Raw genomic sequence first — 17,008 nt, 5'->3', positions numbered from 1 at the left:
GGCAAAAAGCTTTAAAAGCTGCAGTTCAAACAGGCAGAGAGGTGCACACAGAGAGAGGAGGGGTGGGCGGGCAGACGAGGCAGCCAGGAGGGGCCAGGCATGGGGGATGGCGTCGTCCCCCTGCTGCTGGCCTGGCTCACCTGGAAGAAAAGGCCTGCAGGTGAGGTGCCTGAAGGTCAGGATGGGAAGGAGCAGTCCTGAGACCAGCATCCCCGCCCATTCTCTGTCACCGTAGCCACCCCGAAGGGATCTTGGTAGCCAGGGTTGCTGTTCATCGAAGGCTTCTCTCCGTCCCTCACCCCAGCCACCTCTCAGCCCTAGGACCTCAGTGACCCACTGCCAGCTTTACTGCCCTCACCTTGCGCCATGGCCCCAGGCCTCAGAGTCTCGCTCACCCCCTCTCTGATGGGACTCATGGCGCTACCCACCCTCAGTGGGCTCTGTGACTCTTACCCTCTCGCTGCCTAACTGCACCAGTGATACAAGGCCTTCATGCCAGGAGTTCTCCTCCCCAGGGAGCTGATGGGGCAAGGGAGGTGATCGGGCAGTTTGAGGAAGGGTAGGTTGAGAGTTCCAGCCCCACAACCCACCCCAGGTCCCACCTGTGCAAGCAAGAGGGCGCGAAGTCCACACATACAGCCCCATTTCCCACCGTCACTGCAGGCACGAGGGGCCCTGCCTGGGTTGCACCCACCTCCAGGAGCCCCATGGCCAGGTTAAGGCAGAGCCCTGCGGTACAGCAAGCCCGGTACCCGCCGGCCACCTTCCTACACGGGGTCTGAGGCCAGCCTCCCCCGCCTGCCTAGAAGCGGTCCAGGCGCAGCCAGACCGCGGGGTTCAAGGGTTTTCTACCTGAGGAAGCCAACCCAGGGCTTCTCTTCTGAGTTGACAGCATGAGGAGGCGGCGCTGGGGAGCACGTGCGTGGCCTGAAGGTGATGGGGCTGGAGGGCGAGATGGGCTGAGTGTGGGGCCAAGTCCCAGTCCCGGGTGGGTGGCGCGCCCCAGAAAGTTCCACCCCGGAACCCCCACCCTCCCGTCCAAGGGGTGGTGAGCTGGGCACTTACTGAGGTTCTGGAGCAGAGACGACCAGGTCTTCATGCCCAGCATCCTGCGCCGCCCCCTGGGCCGCGGGACCCGGGGACTCTAGGAGGGGCTGCTCAGCATGGCCCGCGGCAGAGGCGAGCAGTAGGGGCGTCACGGGGCGGCAGAGGACGGGCCCAGAGGGGGCGGAGACGGGGATAGAGCCCCGGGATTCTGCGGCGGTGGGGGGGCACGGAGCAGCCGGGGCGTCCCTGCGCGGTGCGGAGCCCGGGGAGGGGCCGGGGCGCCTGGGGACCCCGCAGCCGCTCACGCCGCCCCCCGGCCCCGCGCCCCCGGCTTCACGCACCGCCAGCCGTGGCCGCGCGGCCGCCTTGCAGCCACCACCTCGTCCCCCGCCCGGCCGGCGCCGCCTCCCGCCTCCCGCCTCCCTCCCGCGCCGCGGCGCCCCCGCCGCCCTCCCCCGCCCGCGCTCCCCGGGCAGCCCCCGCTCCCCTGCACTTGATAACGCGCTTGTCAAGACTGCTGAGTTGTTCCTGACCTCTCCCCCGCCGCTGCTAATTAAGGCTCCGCCGTGACAGTTCAAGTGCCGAGCATCAAGTTTGCAGAACCAAAGCCTCTAATTGGGGCCGCTTTTCATTTCTCCATCCCCGGGGCTGGGGCTCCCCAGACCTGGGCACTGGCGCATTTTTCTTTGTATTTTTCATCAGGGAGGAGGGGGAGAAGGAGGACAGGCACCAGGAGAGGAGGGCAGGCAAACCACCAAAAGCCTGAGGGTAGGGAGGGTGGAGGGCCCCCTCCTGCCCAGCAAAAGCCAGGTGGCAGCCACAGGACACCTCCCTACCAGACGACCTGACACCGCTTCTAACCCAGTCTCTGAGTTCCCTGACCTAGGGCTTTAAGGAGCTGAGCCCATCCCCCAGGAGGCGACTGCAGGGGACCTCCTGACACCTTGTGCTCTGGCAAGGAGGGGCAGACCCGAGACTGGGCGCTGGGGGCAGAAGGTGTGTGTAGCTCTGGTGCACACAGCCCTGCGAGCACAGCCTCCTTGCCCCTGTGGGGAGATGTGCTCAGCCTCGCGCCCCACTCCCCCAGGGCCCGCTGGCCTCTCCTTTCCAGATAAGTGCTGTGAGCACCGAGGCTCTAAGTGACTCTTCAAGCTGCCTTTCTCCTCCACCGCCTACTAAATCAAGCTGCGCTGAGAGCCATGGGCTGGGAGGAGAGTAGGAAGGAGGGGCAGGGCTGCCTGCTGCTCTCAGGAGCTGGGGAGGGGTGAGGGCTGGGAGAAGGTCCGCGGGGAGGGGACGAGGGGAGGGGAAGAGGAGGCCCAGCCGCTGGGATGGAAGAGGGGAGCTGCAGGAGGTCCAGTGAGGCTGGCTGGCGAGGCCTCTTAGCTCAGAATCCTGGAGCTTCACCCAGCACAGGCATTATGGCTCTCCCAGCCCTCCGACTGCAGCCTGAGAATTCCAGGTGATCCTAATTAAAGGGGTGGGGGCTTTCGTTTGAGCCACTACCCAGGCGATTCTTATGACAAGTCAAGTTTGAGAAACAACCATGTACACCAGGGGATCTCGAACCCCTCGCAACAGATTAGAACCACCTGGGTACTTTTAAACCACATTCCCCCTTGCCTGGGCCTGCCCCCAGACCAATGACATCACACCTCTGGGCATGGACCCAGCCATTGGTATTTTCTAAAGCTCCCTGGGGGTTCCAATGCACAGCCAAGGTAGAGATCCTTTGTTCCAAACCAGTGGCTCTCAAAGGGGGAAGGGGGGCTTGTCCCCAGGGCATAGTTAGCAACCAGTGTCTGCAGACAATTTTGATTGACACAACTGGGGGTCACAGCGCTGCTGGCACCTGGTGGGTTGAGGCCAGGGATGTGTCTCAGCACCCTGCAGCACACAGAACAACCCCCACACCAAGGAATCAGCCAACCCCAAATGTCAACAGTCCCAAGGTTGAGAAACCCAGGGTGAGCCAATCCCCCACCAGGCAAAGGCCCTTCAGGAACTGTCCTCCACTGCGCCCAGCTCAGGGCTTGCCCGAAGCAGGTGTTCCCTAAGGGTGTAGGGAGACATGGTCCCTGGGTCTCCTTCCCACTCGGGATTTCACTCCTTCCCACCCGGCTGGCTGCCGTCAGCCTGTGACTGTTACAATTGCTTCCTGTGTTGAGCTGAAATCTCTTAACTTCTACCCCACTGGGCCAAGCCCTTTCCCATCTGTCATCAGACTTCACGTCCTTATTTGCAGCCCACTCTCAAGGTCCCCTGGGTCTGAGCTGCTCCAGCAGACTCTCCCCACCCCCACCCTGGCTTCCTCAGCTCCTTCTCCATTGCTGTCCCTGGTTATGGGACGTTCCTTGGCCTGTAAACATCCTCCTTAAAGTGCAAGACCACAGGACCGTGTCTGCGCATGGGTGCTCCGCTCTGGCCTCCCACGCCCCCAATCTCTTCAAGTCTTGGAAGTGACATTAGCTCGGGCAATGAGAGGTCACTGCCGGCTCCTGCCCAGCTTGGAGCAGCTGAGGCCTCATTCACCCTAACCCTAACAAGTGAACTCCCCCACTTTCTGCTTGTCAGTTTACATTTGAAACAGAGTTTTCGGTTTTACATGAACTACCTTGCATTTTACCAAGTACTTTCTTCCCATTGTCTAGGAGATTAGCAATATAATGCGGTTTCCAAGGCCAAATCGTCCGGCGTCCCTCCCTTAAGGGTAAGCCCTGGCGGTCACCCCTGCTGGACAGGACAATTTGGGGAGTTTAAGAAAATACCAGGCTGTGCCCCACCCGTGAGCAGCTGTATCAGAATCTGGAGAAGGGGCCCAGTGTGTCTCAAAGCACCCCGGGTGGTTCCAAGGTGCAGCTACGGCTGAGAAGGGCTGCTGGATGGATCAGGGACTCAAGGCCTTCTCCAGGCCAGCCCATTTGACCTTGAACACACTTGGTGTTTCAGGCTGGAGTGTCTGTAGGGGAGTGTTTATCTGGTCAAGGGATGTGGGCCAGGAGCTTGCATCCCCAGGACAGCGTGTCCTTGCTCGTTGGAGGCCAGGCACTGGGTGAAGGTATGTGCACTGCGGGGCCCTGGGGGCTCACGCACCCCAGCAGGAGGACAGGATCCCAGGGAACAGGGTCTGCTTTCTGGTAGAAACTCTTTGGGAAGCTCCTGGGAGGAGCCAGAAGCCTGGACTGAGATCCAACCAGGCCATCCACTCACTGCGTGAGCTGGGGGAATAGCTCGGCTTCCCTGGGTGTCAGCAACCCCCTCTGTGAAGGAGGGGCGAATGCCTGTTCAGCCTTGCACAAAACAAGTGCTCAAGACCAAAGAGAGAAAGCCGCTGGGAAGGAGAAACAAGTCTCAGCAGGGACTTGCCCGAAGCCACATAACTTGCAGGGCCTCAGTATACTCATCTGCAGGATGGGCAGACTGGGCTCAGTGACTCCCTGGCGTCCTCTACCTCTAATCCAGCCCTTGGCATGAATTAACAGATCCCAGCCACCCCCCACTAAGCACATAGGCAAAAGGGACCAGGCAGAGCGTGGAAATGGATGCCCTGGTCTCCCCAGAGTGAAAGGGCAGCTGGGTGGTTTGTGCTCTAAGCCCCTAAGAGCCAGTGGGATGGTGATGGGAGCCAACAGGAGCCCAGGGAACAGGGCTGCCAAGTATAGTTGTCCAGACTGTTCACTGCACAAGAGCTCCTGGAGGAAATGGCAAGTGGGAGCTGAAACCCAATACTCACTCTATTCTTCAACAAGCACCTGGGCATGGGATGGGTCTGCCTGAAGCAAGGGGTAACTTCTAATTTGCACAAAGGAGCCATATGGGTGGGTGGTGGCTCCGTGGAGGGGCACCCACAACTCCTGGACGCATGTGGAGACACAGAGGGTGCCCGGGGGTGGCGTCTGCAATTGGCAGGGTGGTGGTTCTAGATAGACTTCGCCTGCCTCCCGACTTCCTCTCGATGCCATCTTTCTGGGTGAATGAGCACAGGCGGTGTCAGAGGCCACTGTGTAAGCAGAGGATGATGAGCTGAGGCACCACAGGCAGCAGCTGACGGAAAGCCTCAGCCCCTGCCAAGGCCCTGGGCATAGGGTGGCAGGAGCCACAGCGGCCAATACTCCTGAGAGAGGGGAGGGCACTGCTTGCCCCACCCAGACCTGCGGGCAGGCAGCAAGGTTTCTCCAGAGCAGGGAGATAGGTACCTCCTTGCTGAAGGTGAAGGAACACAGCTCCCCTCTGGCCTTGGATGGAGGGTTAGCAGTAGAAAGAGGAGGCCCCAGGCTCCCTGAACCTGAAGCGACTTTGTCCCTCCTGCAGTACAGGCGGCCTCATGCTTTAAGAAGCACCAGCATCCCCAGCAGTGCTTGGGAGAACACAGCCTTCCTCTGCCGCCCAGCATTTCTCATTTAGCAGGTCTGGGGTGGGGCCTGAGAATCTGCATTCGTAATGAGTTCCCAGGGGAACCCCACTTTGGGAACTGCTGCTCTGGTGTGATAGCCACCTGCGATGTGGAAGCCCCTGCCACTGGCCAGGAGGGCATCAACAGGAGATTCCCCTGGACCCTGGGCTTCCATGCCCAGCTCAACCAGCCTCTCCATCTGGGCATCCTGATATCTGGGACAGGGCCTCCATCTCTCCATGTCCCCTTCCAATGCCCTCCTGCTAGGGCAATGTCTGCTCAGCTCTGGCTGCCCTGGGGCGCCTCCTTCAGCTCCAGCTGTCGAGTGCTCCCCTCCAGGCACCTGCACCTGGAGACCCATTCTCCAAGCAGGGCCTCATTTACCTGTGGCCTTACAGCTCCTACCTCAGCTGTGTTCCCTGGGCTGCACTCCTCCCTGCTCCCCAGAAGGACAGGACTGTGCCTCTTCTGAAATGTCCCCTGGCATCCAGCCGGGAGCTAGGCAGGGGGTCCCCGGAGCTGGAGGGGGTCCGAAATGGCTGGCCCAGTCCCAAGCGCTGGGAGGCCAGGTCAGCACCGGCTGGAGCTGCAGAGGGGGCTCTAGGGAAGCCCGGAGCAGATTGTAGGGTCTGGGGAGTCAGATCACACCTGAGCACCTCACTAGAAGACAGGAACCAGGGTGCACCAGGATAGGGTCACTGCTGTGTGCCTCAGTCTCCTCACATGTAAAATGGGGTCAATAATAGCTACTTCAATCTCAGACAGAGAATGTATGAAAATTACACATCACCAATGCTACCACATCTGAGGATCGAGTGAGGCACTGTATGGAAAGGCTCCGCACAGGGCCCCGCACACTGCCAGCCCTTAATAAATGTTGGTTGCTGTTATTTCTACTGGAAAGCAGGGTTAGCCACAAGCCTTGGTTATATTCTCCCCATGCTCAGGATGGCTCCCTCCACTCCTAGAGTCTGCCACTCTGCCCAGCCGGGCTGAAGCTGGATGCCTGTGGGGCAGGGGCGGGGGTGGATCATCCCCAAGTCTCCTTCCTGAGGCATGAGGACATGAGGACTTGGCTGGCAGCTTCACCCAAGGAGGCAGGGGGTGCTGTGTGCAGGTGGCCCCGGGGCCCTAGAGGAGCCCATCCAGCCCTCACCCTCGCCCTGCTCTCTGTATGCCTGAGCTCAGCCCCCACCAGGTCCTGGGACAATGACATTTCTCATCACCACGAGGGAGACTGTGAAGCCTGCTGTGCTACCCTACCGGACAGAGAAACCCAGGATGATCTGTACCCCAGCCCCAGGTCAGGGACCATCGGAGGCAGCCTCTCCCCTCCCCTGCAGTGGGCAAATGCTGGGACTCATGGCCAGGCTGGTAGCTGCGGTCCAGGCTAGGGGGAGTCTCGCCGTCCCCTGTCTCCCTGCTACCTGGCTCAGGGTGGAGATGGCTCCCTTCTCTCCTCCTCCCAGAGCGTCTTCCTTGCTCTGGGGTCCTGACCTTGCCCAGATAAGCTCTGATGGGGCCTCTACCCTTTCGCTCTCCCCATCCTTATCTGACTATGTGTGATGCAATCCCGACAGCCTCTAGGGCAGACCCCACTGCCCTTTCTTTTGGGGTCAGAGGCAAGCAGGAGGCAGGAACTGCCTGGCTCACCCCCACAGTCACCCTGGGTAGACAGTGATCTCAGGACGCTCACTGCTGAGGTTCATTTATCAGAAGATGCTTTCAAGCCCAACTGGCTAAGTCTTCCAGAAAGTAAGCTGTGGAAGCCCTTGGTCAGCTTTTCTGTCGGGAGTTGGTTTCTTGTGACTCAGCAAGGGAAGGCCCGTTTTGTCCTGGGCTGTGCTGTGAATGGCATCTTCTTTGAGAACGCAGCCTGCCCGTGGTCTCTCCTGTGAGTCCCACCGTTCCTGGCAATGGCGGGGCTTGGGAGTGTGGTGGGTCACAGAGGGCAGGTTCTCCCCGCCAGGGCCCTGGGTCACCACAGCAGCCTCCTAGCGGGTCTCACACACCAGTGCTCACCCTGCTGCAGCCTCCCTCCCTAGAAATGCTTAATCTTCTTTAAATACCACTTAGCTGCCTCAAGTCCTTTCTGGAAGCAGAGCAAAAATGGCAGACCACACACACACACACACATACACGGGGGGGGGGGGGGGGGGGAGAGAGCGCACAGGAAAATGACTGTCTCCTCCCTGTCCTCAGGATGCTTGAGGATTTGCAGCGGGGTCCACACCACCCCGGACTTCGTGGCAGTGTGAAATGGTGGGCTGCGTGCTGCTGAAGGTACAAGCAATTTGGAAATCCCAGAGCATAAACTGGAAGGCAGAGAGGGTGGTGGAGACGGCTGAGCCCCCATGTTCCAGAGTAAGCTCAAAGGGTCCCACCTCCAAGTCCTTCCTCCTGCAGGGCCTCCCCACTGCAACGCCCTCTCTCTCCCACTTTGCCTCACTGGATTCTGATGCCCCAGCTCCACTGCTTCTCAAAACCAAATATAATGCTGATGACAGACCCCCTTTGCACCCCACAACAATATACCAGGGGTCTGGCCCAGGTGTCCTCCACAATACTGTCCTGCCCCTCGGTGACCCTCCTCTGAGCCAGGACTGGGTTAGCTCAGGGAGGCATAGCTGCCTCTGGACACAGGTGAGGAGGAGTTGAGAGGGAGGGCCAGCCGCTCAAGTTCAAATCCTAGCTCTGTTACTTACAACTGGGTATCCTCGGGCAAGTCATTAACCTCTCTGAGCCTTAGTTTCCTCATCTCCAAAATGAAGATGCTATGAGTTTATTTGTATTTGTAAGGCACACAAAGCAGCGCCGGACCCCAGGGGTGGGGGTGGGTCCCTGGGAGGGAAGGGCCTTAGGCCAGGATGGGGGTTAGGCAGCAGGATGGGCCCCAGGCAGGCGTGAGATTGGAGAGAGAGCAGGACACTTTCACCCCCAGACAGCTGCCTGCACGTGGATGGGTCACATTCCCCCCAATCTTGTCAGAAACTGAGAGCCTAACTCCCCAACGTGGGAAGTCTTGGCCACCTGAAGTCTCCTGCGGGGGAGGCAGCGTGCAGCGCGCCAGGCTCCCTGAGTTTGTCTCTCATTGGAGACTGAGCCATCAATTCCAAACGGGGCTGAGTTGCAGCCCAGATAATCGGGGGCCCCCAAATGAGCAGAGGCTGTGCTTGCCCGTCTGTTTCCTGGGCAGCCGCTGTAAACCCCACACCGGCCTGAGCATGGGGTGTGAGTGGGGGCCATGGGGTCTGCTGTTAGAATACCCCAGCTCCATCCCCAGCCCCACAACGAGTAGAGTTCCTTCCTTTCTTCCTCCCTCCCACCCTCCCTTCCTTCCTTCCTCCCTCCCTCCCTTCCTTCCTTCCTTCCTTCCCTCCTTCCTTCCTCCCTTCCTTCCTTCCCTCCTTCCTCCCGTCCTCCCTTCCTTTCTTTGTCTCTCTCTCTCTCTTCCCCTCTCTCCCTCCCTCCCTCTCTCTCTCTCTCCCTCTCTCCCTCCCTCCCTCCCTCTCTCTCTTTCTCTCTCTGTCCTCTTTCTTTTCTTTTCCTTTTTCTTTTTCCTTTCCTTTCTTCCTTTCTTCTTACACCAGGTCTTGCTCTGTCTCCCAGGCTGGCGTGCAGTGGCACAATCTTGGCTTACTGCAGCCTCAACCTCCTTACTGCAGCCTCAAACTCAAGTGATCCTCCTGCCTGCCTCCCCAGTAGCTGGGATGACAGGCATGTGCCACCACGCCAGGCCGAGTGGAGTTTTGGAGTCTCTGTTTCCTCACCTGTAAAGAGGGACCCTGGGGTCAGCTTGGAGGAGAATGAGGCCCTGCTCTGAAGGGATAACCATCCAATCTGCAGGTGTTTATTGCAGCTGCAGGGTGCTGGTCAGGTCATCACCCCAACTCTCTCCTCTGACGCTTACGAAGCCTCGTAGGATGCACCCGTGTCCCCATTTACAGAGGAGGAAATGGAACATAAGGTGCCTGCACAGAGCCTGGCACCCAGAAGGTTGAGTTGTGGCTCTTCAGAAACATCTGTCCACACCCTCACCCTCTGCACCTGCACAGCTGACCTTATTTGGAGGCAGGGGCTTTGCAGATGTGATTAACGTAAGGCTCCTGAGATGAGCTCATCCTAGATTCGGGTGGGCTTTAAACCTAGGGAGGAGTGCCCTTGTAAGAAACACAGAAGGAGATGCAGACCCACAGAAGGCCACATGATGACGGAGCCAGAGCCTGGAGTGACGCATCTACACAGCAAGGAGTGCCAAGTGTGGCCGGCACCGCCAGGAGCTGGGAGGAAGGCTGGAACAGATCCTCCGCCAGAGCCTCCAGAAGGAACCCGTCCTGCCGACACCTTGACTTTGGACGTCTCCAGAACTGTGGGAGAGTCAGTGTGTGTTGTTTTGAGGCCCCCAGTTTGGGGTGATTCATTACGGCAGACCCAGGAAACTCATTTGGTGTCTGCCCAGGAGCCTGGCTACATGGATGCTCCTGGGAACATGAGCCCAGCCAAAAGGGCACTGTGGGCTCACTGGCCCCTGGACCCTGCTGGCAGCAGGGGAAACTGAGGCCGACAGGCATGCCTGGCCGGCCACCCCTCCTGAGCTGTTCTGCCTTGGCTTGGAGCCATTTGCTGGCTGCTCCCCTGCCACATGGGCAGCCCTCCAGGGTCACTGCCTCCACCAGGGCTAAGGGTGGAGGAACCAAGGGCCTGGGGCAGCCTTGGAGAAGCTCAGAGGGTATGAAAATTACACATCACCAATGCCACCACATCTCAGGATCGAGTGAGGCACTGTATGGAAAGGCTCCGCACAGGGCCCCGCACACTGCCAGCCCTTAATAAATGTTGGTTGCTGTTATTTCTACTGGAAAGCAGGGTTAGCACCAAGCCTTGGTTATATTCTCCCCACCCTCAGGGTGGCTCCCTCCACCCCTAGTGCCTGCCACTCTGCCCAGCCGGGCTGAAGCTGGATGCCCACAGGGCAGGGGGCAGGGACGGAATCGTTCCCAAGTCTCCTTCCTGAGGCATGAGGACCTGGCTGGCAGCTTCACCCAAGGAGGCAGGGGGTGCTGTGTGCAGGTGGCCCCAGACCCTGGAGGAGCCCATCCAGCCCTTGCTCTGCTTTCTGCATGCCTGAGCTCAGCCCTTACCAGGTCCAAAAGTGTCAAGCAAGTGAGGCTGGCCGTGGTCAGACACCCGGGGGTCCTCCCAGAGTTGGCTGGGTGTGACCACCTTCTGCAGAGGGAAAAGGAGGTCTAGTGAGGGAGGGCGTCGGATGAAGCAGGATCCCCCCACAGGAAAGGCAGTGGCACCCCCTCTTCCTAGCCCCCTGGGCTCTAGACTTTACATCAGGAACTGCCTACCTAAGCCTGGTCTTATGGGGTGTGGGGCACAAACCAAGCCCTGCCCTCAACAGCTGGGGCTTCAGGAGCCACCCTCAGCCCTAGGGTCACCACCTGAGGGACCTGCTACCTCTACCCACCGACCTCCTGATGAAAGAGGCGCCCTCACACCTAAGCTGGGACCCAGCCCCACAAGCAGCCCCACACCCCAACCCTCCGCCCCCACTGCCTCGCTTCCAGCCACCCCGGCATACATTGTCACTGCCTGGCACGCCCTGGACGCCCGATGCTGAGTCCTTCGTACACACTGCATCCATGCATGGAGTGATTTGCCCAGCCTCCACGGAGGGAAGGGAGGTGGAGGAGGGTGGGCAGGCTGCTCAGGGCCCCTGAGCCACCGTGTGACTTTACCGCAGAGCTCCCCAAAACAGTGTTTCTTCACACCCCCATCAGCCATGCCAATGTCTAAATCTAGAACCTTCCTCCGATATGGGAGCGGGAAAGGACTGCCTTGCAGTTGCTAACCCCCTGCCCCCATTTTACCAGTGAGGGACCCAGACCCGGGGCGTCCGTGACTCATCTGTCCAAGATCACAAAGAATCCTGGTGTCCCTCTGCCCTGGACCAGCAGCACTGGGGACACAAAACCAAAACACAGAGGTAAATTGCCAAACTGCACAGCCAGAGACAGCAGACAGCTCCAGAGAGGACCCTCAGTGCCCACAGGGTGGGTGGGGTTGGAGGCACCGAGCAACCGCCCAGCCCCCCACCCAGCACTGCAGCACTCGCCTAGCCCAGCGCCTGGCAGAGGGAGGGGCCCAACCCCGGTTTGTTAACAAAACGAACAGGGGAGAGAGAACGCTAAACTGCCGCCACTAACAGAAAAGACGCCCGGAGTTCTGCCCACCGCCCACCAGGGGTTTCTCTCTCCCAGGGCCTGTGCTGAGGGTCAAATCCTTCTCTGAGTTTCAGTGAGGCCTTCAGGAGAAGACCACAGGCCTCCCAGTGGGAACAGCCTGGGCCCACTGGGGCAGGGGATTCCAAGGAAGGAGGGAGGCCCTGTGAGATGCAGCAGCAACCCAGGCTTCCAGGAGAATCTGTGTCCTTTAGACCAGGGGCTTCTGGGCCCCGCTGGGGTAGCTTTGAAAAATCCCAGTAGCCTTGCCACAGTCCCATCAACCAACTCAGAGTCCGTGGGGGTGTGGCCTGGTCATCCGCATTCGTTAGAGTCTGTCCCCAGGTGATGCCCTGAGCTGCCAGACAGAGGGAGAGGTGGGGGCCGGGGTGGGAACACACACGCTCAGCACCCGCTGTTAATTACCAGGGCCCACTGGCACGTCCCAGCTGATGAGAGTTGGGTAAATAAATAAATAACCGCGCTGGCAGGGTCATCAAACATCATCACATTAGGGACGCGAGGAGTCAGACAGCTTGACTCTCAAAACATAATCGGCTTAATTGTGGGGCCTCGATGCAGGCCAGGGTGGCAAACGGCTTCAGCACTCCCATTCGTTTCATTAAAATCCAATTATTTGCGGCGGACACAGGTCTCTCTGGCAGGGACAAAGATGCATCTTCAGCCATGGTCTAACCTGACACCGAGACATGGGCCTTGGGTGGGGACGCATCTTGCTTACAGCACATGGGCCCGGTCTCCCTGGAACCAGAAACTCAGTGGGGGGAGGCAGGCAGAGAAGGGCCACTTGGGTGGCCTCTCAAGCCAGGTGGCCTGTTATGAGGAGCCTAGCAGTGTGACTGTGGGCTTCAGTGTCTCCACCGGGCAAACCATTTGTGGTGCATCCACACAATGGTGCACTACTCTGCAAGAGGAAGGAACCAACCGCCAGCGCACGCACCAACCACCGCCGGCGCGCGCACCAACCACCGCCAGCGCACGCACCAACTTAGATGGGTCTCAACCCTGGCACACTAAGCACAGGAGTCTTTGAACTGAATGCCTCCATCTGCATGACATCCTAGCAAAGGCGAAACAATAGAGTCAGAAAACAGACCCATGGCTGCAGAGGCTGGAGGTGCGGAATGACCACAAAAGGACGCCTTGGAATTTGCTGAGGTTGGAGGCAGAATTGTGTAAATGGTGGTGGTGGTTTTGCCACTGTATATGGCTGTATACTGCATACCACTGTATATGGCTGCATACTGCATACCACTGTATATGGCTGCATGCTGCATACCACTGTATATGGCTGCATGCTGCATACCACTGTATATGGCTGCATGCTGCATACCACTGTATATGGCTGTATGCTGTATACCACTGTATATGGCTGTATGCTGTATACCACTGTATATGGCTGTATGCTGTATATCACTGTATATGGCTGTGTGCTGTATATCACTGTATATGACTGTGTGCTGTATATCACTGTATATGACTGTGTGCTGTATACCACTGTATATGGCTGTGTGCTGTATACCACTGTATATGGCTGTGTACTGTATACCACTGTATATGGCTGTGTACTGTATATCACTGTATATGGCTGTATACTGTATATCACTGTATATGGCTGTATACTGTATATCACTGTATATGGCTGTATACTGTATATCACTGTATATGGCTGTGAGAATTCACCGGTACGCTCAAAAAGAGTGAATGCTCTTGTGCATAAGCTATATCTGGATAAACGGTGTTTTTTTTTTCGTTTGTTTGTTTGTTTGTTTTTGAAATGGCGTTTTGCTCTTGTCACCCAGGCTTGATTGAGTGCAGTGCTGCAATCTCGGCTCACTGCAACCTCTGTCTCCCGGGTTCAAGCCATTCTCCTGCCTCAGCCTCCCTAGTAGCTGGCATTATAGGCACACACCACCACACCCAACTAATTTTTGTATTTATAGTAGAGACAGGAGGCGGGGGGAGGTTCCCTCATATTGGCCAGGCTGGTCTCGAACTCCTGACCTTAGGTGATTGGCCTACCTCGGCCTCCCAAAGTGCTGGGATCACAGGTGTGAACCACTGCACCCAGCCAAACCTGGCTTTTAAAAAATATGTAAGGGGGGCCAGGCATGGTGGCTCACGCCTGTAATCCCAGCACTTTGGGAGGCCGAGGCAGGTGGATCACAAGGTCAGCAATTCAAGACCAGCCTGGCCAAGATGGTGAAACCAAATCTCTGGGCATGGTGGCAGGCGCCTGTAATCCCAGCTACTCAGGAGGCTGAGGCAGAGAATCTGCTTGAACCTGGGAAGTGAAGTCTGCAGTGACCTGAGATTGGACCACTGCACTCCAGCCTGAGCTACAGAGTGCGCCTCTGTCTCAAAAAATAAAAATAAAAAATAAAAAACAGTAAGGTGGCTGGGTGTGGTGGCTTGTGCCTACAATCCCAGCACTTTGGGAGGCCGAGGCAGGCAGACCACCTGAAGTTGGGAGATCGAGACCAGCCTGACCAACATGGAAAAACCCCATCTCTACTAAAAATACAAAATTAGTCGAACATGGTGGCATATGCCTGTAATCCCAGCTACTTGGGAGGCTGAGGCAGGAGAATCGCTTGAACCCAGGAGGCGGAGGTTGCGGTGAGCCGACATCACACTATTGCACTCCAGCCTGGGTGACAAGAGTGAAATTCCGTCTCAGAAATAAAAAGGTCAGGTGCCTAAAATAGAACTGGCCACAAAGTACCCACCATGGTAATGGGGTTCCCATTACATGGGAACAGCTGGGCGTAGCTGTATGGTTCCGATTCTACACCAAGGGGCTGAAGGGAGAAGGCCACTGGGGCTGAGACTAGGCCCTTCCTTTTGGGCCAAGCTGGGAGCCCTGGTGGGCATGGTGTGGCAGGAAGGGGAGCGGTGGGCAGAGGCGGCACAGTCCAACTTTCTGTGTTTTATTCCCCACCAGGGAAATGATTATTATTGTTGGCATTGTTGTCATCATCAGATTTGCAAGGTGGATCTTCAAATGCAACCCTTATATTTTGCAGGAGACAGGATCAGAGAAGTCAAGCAATCTCTCCAAAGTCACACAGCAGCGATCCAAACCCCAGGCATGCTGGTCCCAGTGCCCCCAGCTCACAACCACTACACCTGGCCCCTCCTCAAAGGCTACCAGTGCTTCCTGAATGCATCTCAGCTGGGCTGGGAACAAGGCATTTGGGCTTCATAAGCGTCCATTCCGGAAGAGAGGGCAGGAGCCACCGCTCACTCCGATTTCCAATCAATTTCACTTGGCAAGCGTTGCTTACTTCATCTGGGCCTATGGAAATTGGATTCTCAGGTGACCCTGTGGCCAAAGGTGGCCAGACAGGGCCATGACTGCAGCCGGATCTGGGAGCTAGGGCTCTGCTCTTCTCCACCCGCCATACGGCCTCAGCCTGGCTGCCGGGAGGCCCTGAGGTTTCCCAGCCATCCCTTGGCTTTGTTTTTCTGGGCCCTTCCAGGCCCAGAACCATCCAGAAAAGTCAGTTAGGCTGGGAACAGCTGCCTGGCGCCTCTTGAATGGCTCAGATGTGGTGCACGGTGAGGCCCCAAGCCAATAGGCTGCCACTAGGTGAAATGGGCACCATTAGAGTCACAAAGACCAATTAAAATGAGAGGAAAAACAGCCTTCCATTCTCCCAGGGCACCCCGGCCAGCTGCTCCCTGCTCCCACCTCACTGGCCCCAGGGGCTGCTCCAGGCCCGGTTTCCAGCCCGGCTCCCTCCTGTGCCCGGCCACCTGCCTTTGACAGAGTCAATATTGACGCCTGAGAGGCCTCCCGCTCAGGCGAGTGAGGGCTGAGGGGGTGGAGGGGCGGGGAGAGGCAAACAGCTCCTGGATTTTCGACTCAATTGCTGCGAGGAGAGATGAGAAATTGCCTTTCTGACCCAAAACCGGAGTTCACAGCTGCACTTCATTACCGATTTCTCCAGGAGGCCCTGGGAGAGGCTCGGCTCGGGAAGGACTCACCTGTTAGCAGCAGCTGCCGCCTGCCTCTTTCATAAACACGTTGGTGGTTTCCTGCCCGGGGTTGCAGGGCCGGGGATGTGGGCGGCATGGGGCGGGCTGCCAGTGGTGCCCCCGGAGTCCCCCTCCATCGCCCCTGCCAGTTTGCATTAACTTGGCAGATGGAGGGAGGAAGAGGCGCCAGATAAGTGTGCAGGAGGGAGAGGAAATGGCCACAGGGTCGGCTCTGCTCACTTTAGAAGGGACCAGAAGGTGAGGAGCACATCTTCCCCCTAGGGTCCCGCCTCATCTCTCCGTCTCATGTCCACTGCACAGGGCTAACAATAGCATGACAGATGACTGGAGCATCTCCAGGTACACAGTAGGCACTCAGCAAGTGCTCTGTCGCCTCCTGGCTTGCAGCTGGCCTCTCTGCTTTTGAAACACCACCGTTCAACATCTGGTCATCACTCAAAGAGCACAGGGTCCTGCACCCCAAGGGTCCTCCACCCCAGCTGCACGGCAGAATCATCTGGAGAGCTTCCGGAAAGATCCCGAAGCCCAGCTGTACCCCAGAATCCCTAAGCTTGGGCCCAGGTATGTTTCCAGAGCTCCTGGGCAGCTGGAACACAAAGCGAGGCTGAGACTCTCCGTCTGGGATCATTATTATCTGGACCTTCATGTCTGCACATCTTTTTCCAGAGAAGGTGATACGGGCAGGTGGCGGAGCCCAGAGCTCGGTACACTACTGGGAGGAGGCAGAGGGCTGATGAGCCCTCGCTGGCTGCCAGGTGCTCTAAGCTTCCTTCCCAGCTCTGCTTCTCCCTCTGCCATGAAGATTTGCAATCCTAAGCCACAGCAAGCCCTGAGGTATCAGCGGCTGCCTCGAGTCACCCACTAGGAGCTGACAATGAGAAGCTGTGTGACCCTGGGCAAGTTACTTGAGCTCTCTGGATCTTTGCTGATGAGCTTGGAGACTGAACCAGACGGCCGCTGAGCTGTGCCTGAAAGGCACCTCGGGGTCTGACCTCATGCCTAAAGGTGCAGATGGCTGCTACCTTCAGAAGCAGTGAATTGAGTGATCAGTGGTGATCCTACTGGGTGATCCTACAGAAGCTCCGAGCCCCACAGAGCCTCAGTGGCCTATCTGGTTAGTTGGAAGATGTGACACCTCACAGGGTTGCTGTGAGGGTGAAATGAGGAAACAGGCACAGAGCAGGCGCCTGGCCCATGATGGTGACAGCTGGTGACAGCTGGTGTGTGCTGAGCACCTGTGTGAGCCAGCTCCGTAGCCAACCTGAGTCCTCCATCCTCCCAGTGCACCAGTGTGGCTGGTTCTTTTAACTGCCCCATT

At 58.0% G+C, this 17,008-nt stretch overlaps 1 protein-coding gene and 1 long non-coding RNA gene across 6 annotated transcripts in view; one reads left to right on the top strand and one right to left on the bottom strand.

Annotated features, from left to right (window-relative positions):
* Positions 1-17,008, bottom strand: part of GSE1 (Gse1 coiled-coil protein) — a 504,329-nt gene that overhangs the window by 213,221 nt on the left and 274,100 nt on the right. For 2 of the 5 annotated variants that reach the window (XM_007994254.3, XM_073015624.1), the window contains exon 1: positions 1,066-1,345. The exons of the other annotated variants lie outside the window; for them this stretch is intronic. In XM_007994254.3, the coding sequence (XP_007992445.3) occupies positions 1,066-1,108 (43 nt within the window). In that variant the 5' untranslated portion in view covers positions 1,109-1,345. Of the gene's footprint in view, positions 1-1,065; positions 1,346-17,008 lie in introns of those variants that run through there. 5 annotated transcript variants of the gene reach the window in all.
* Positions 3,468-10,436, top strand: LOC140711711 (uncharacterized). Its single transcript, XR_012092999.1, has 3 exons — positions 3,468-4,105; positions 7,643-7,804; positions 9,590-10,436. It is a non-coding gene; the product is annotated as an uncharacterized lncRNA (long non-coding RNA).

The sequence above is a fragment of the Chlorocebus sabaeus genome, chromosome 5 (genome assembly GCF_047675955.1).
Source record: "Chlorocebus sabaeus isolate Y175 chromosome 5, mChlSab1.0.hap1, whole genome shotgun sequence".
NCBI lineage: Eukaryota > Metazoa > Chordata > Mammalia > Primates > Cercopithecidae > Chlorocebus > Chlorocebus sabaeus.
The sequence above is the reverse complement of the archived record's forward strand: the minus strand, read 5'-3'. Positions and strand labels throughout refer to the sequence as shown.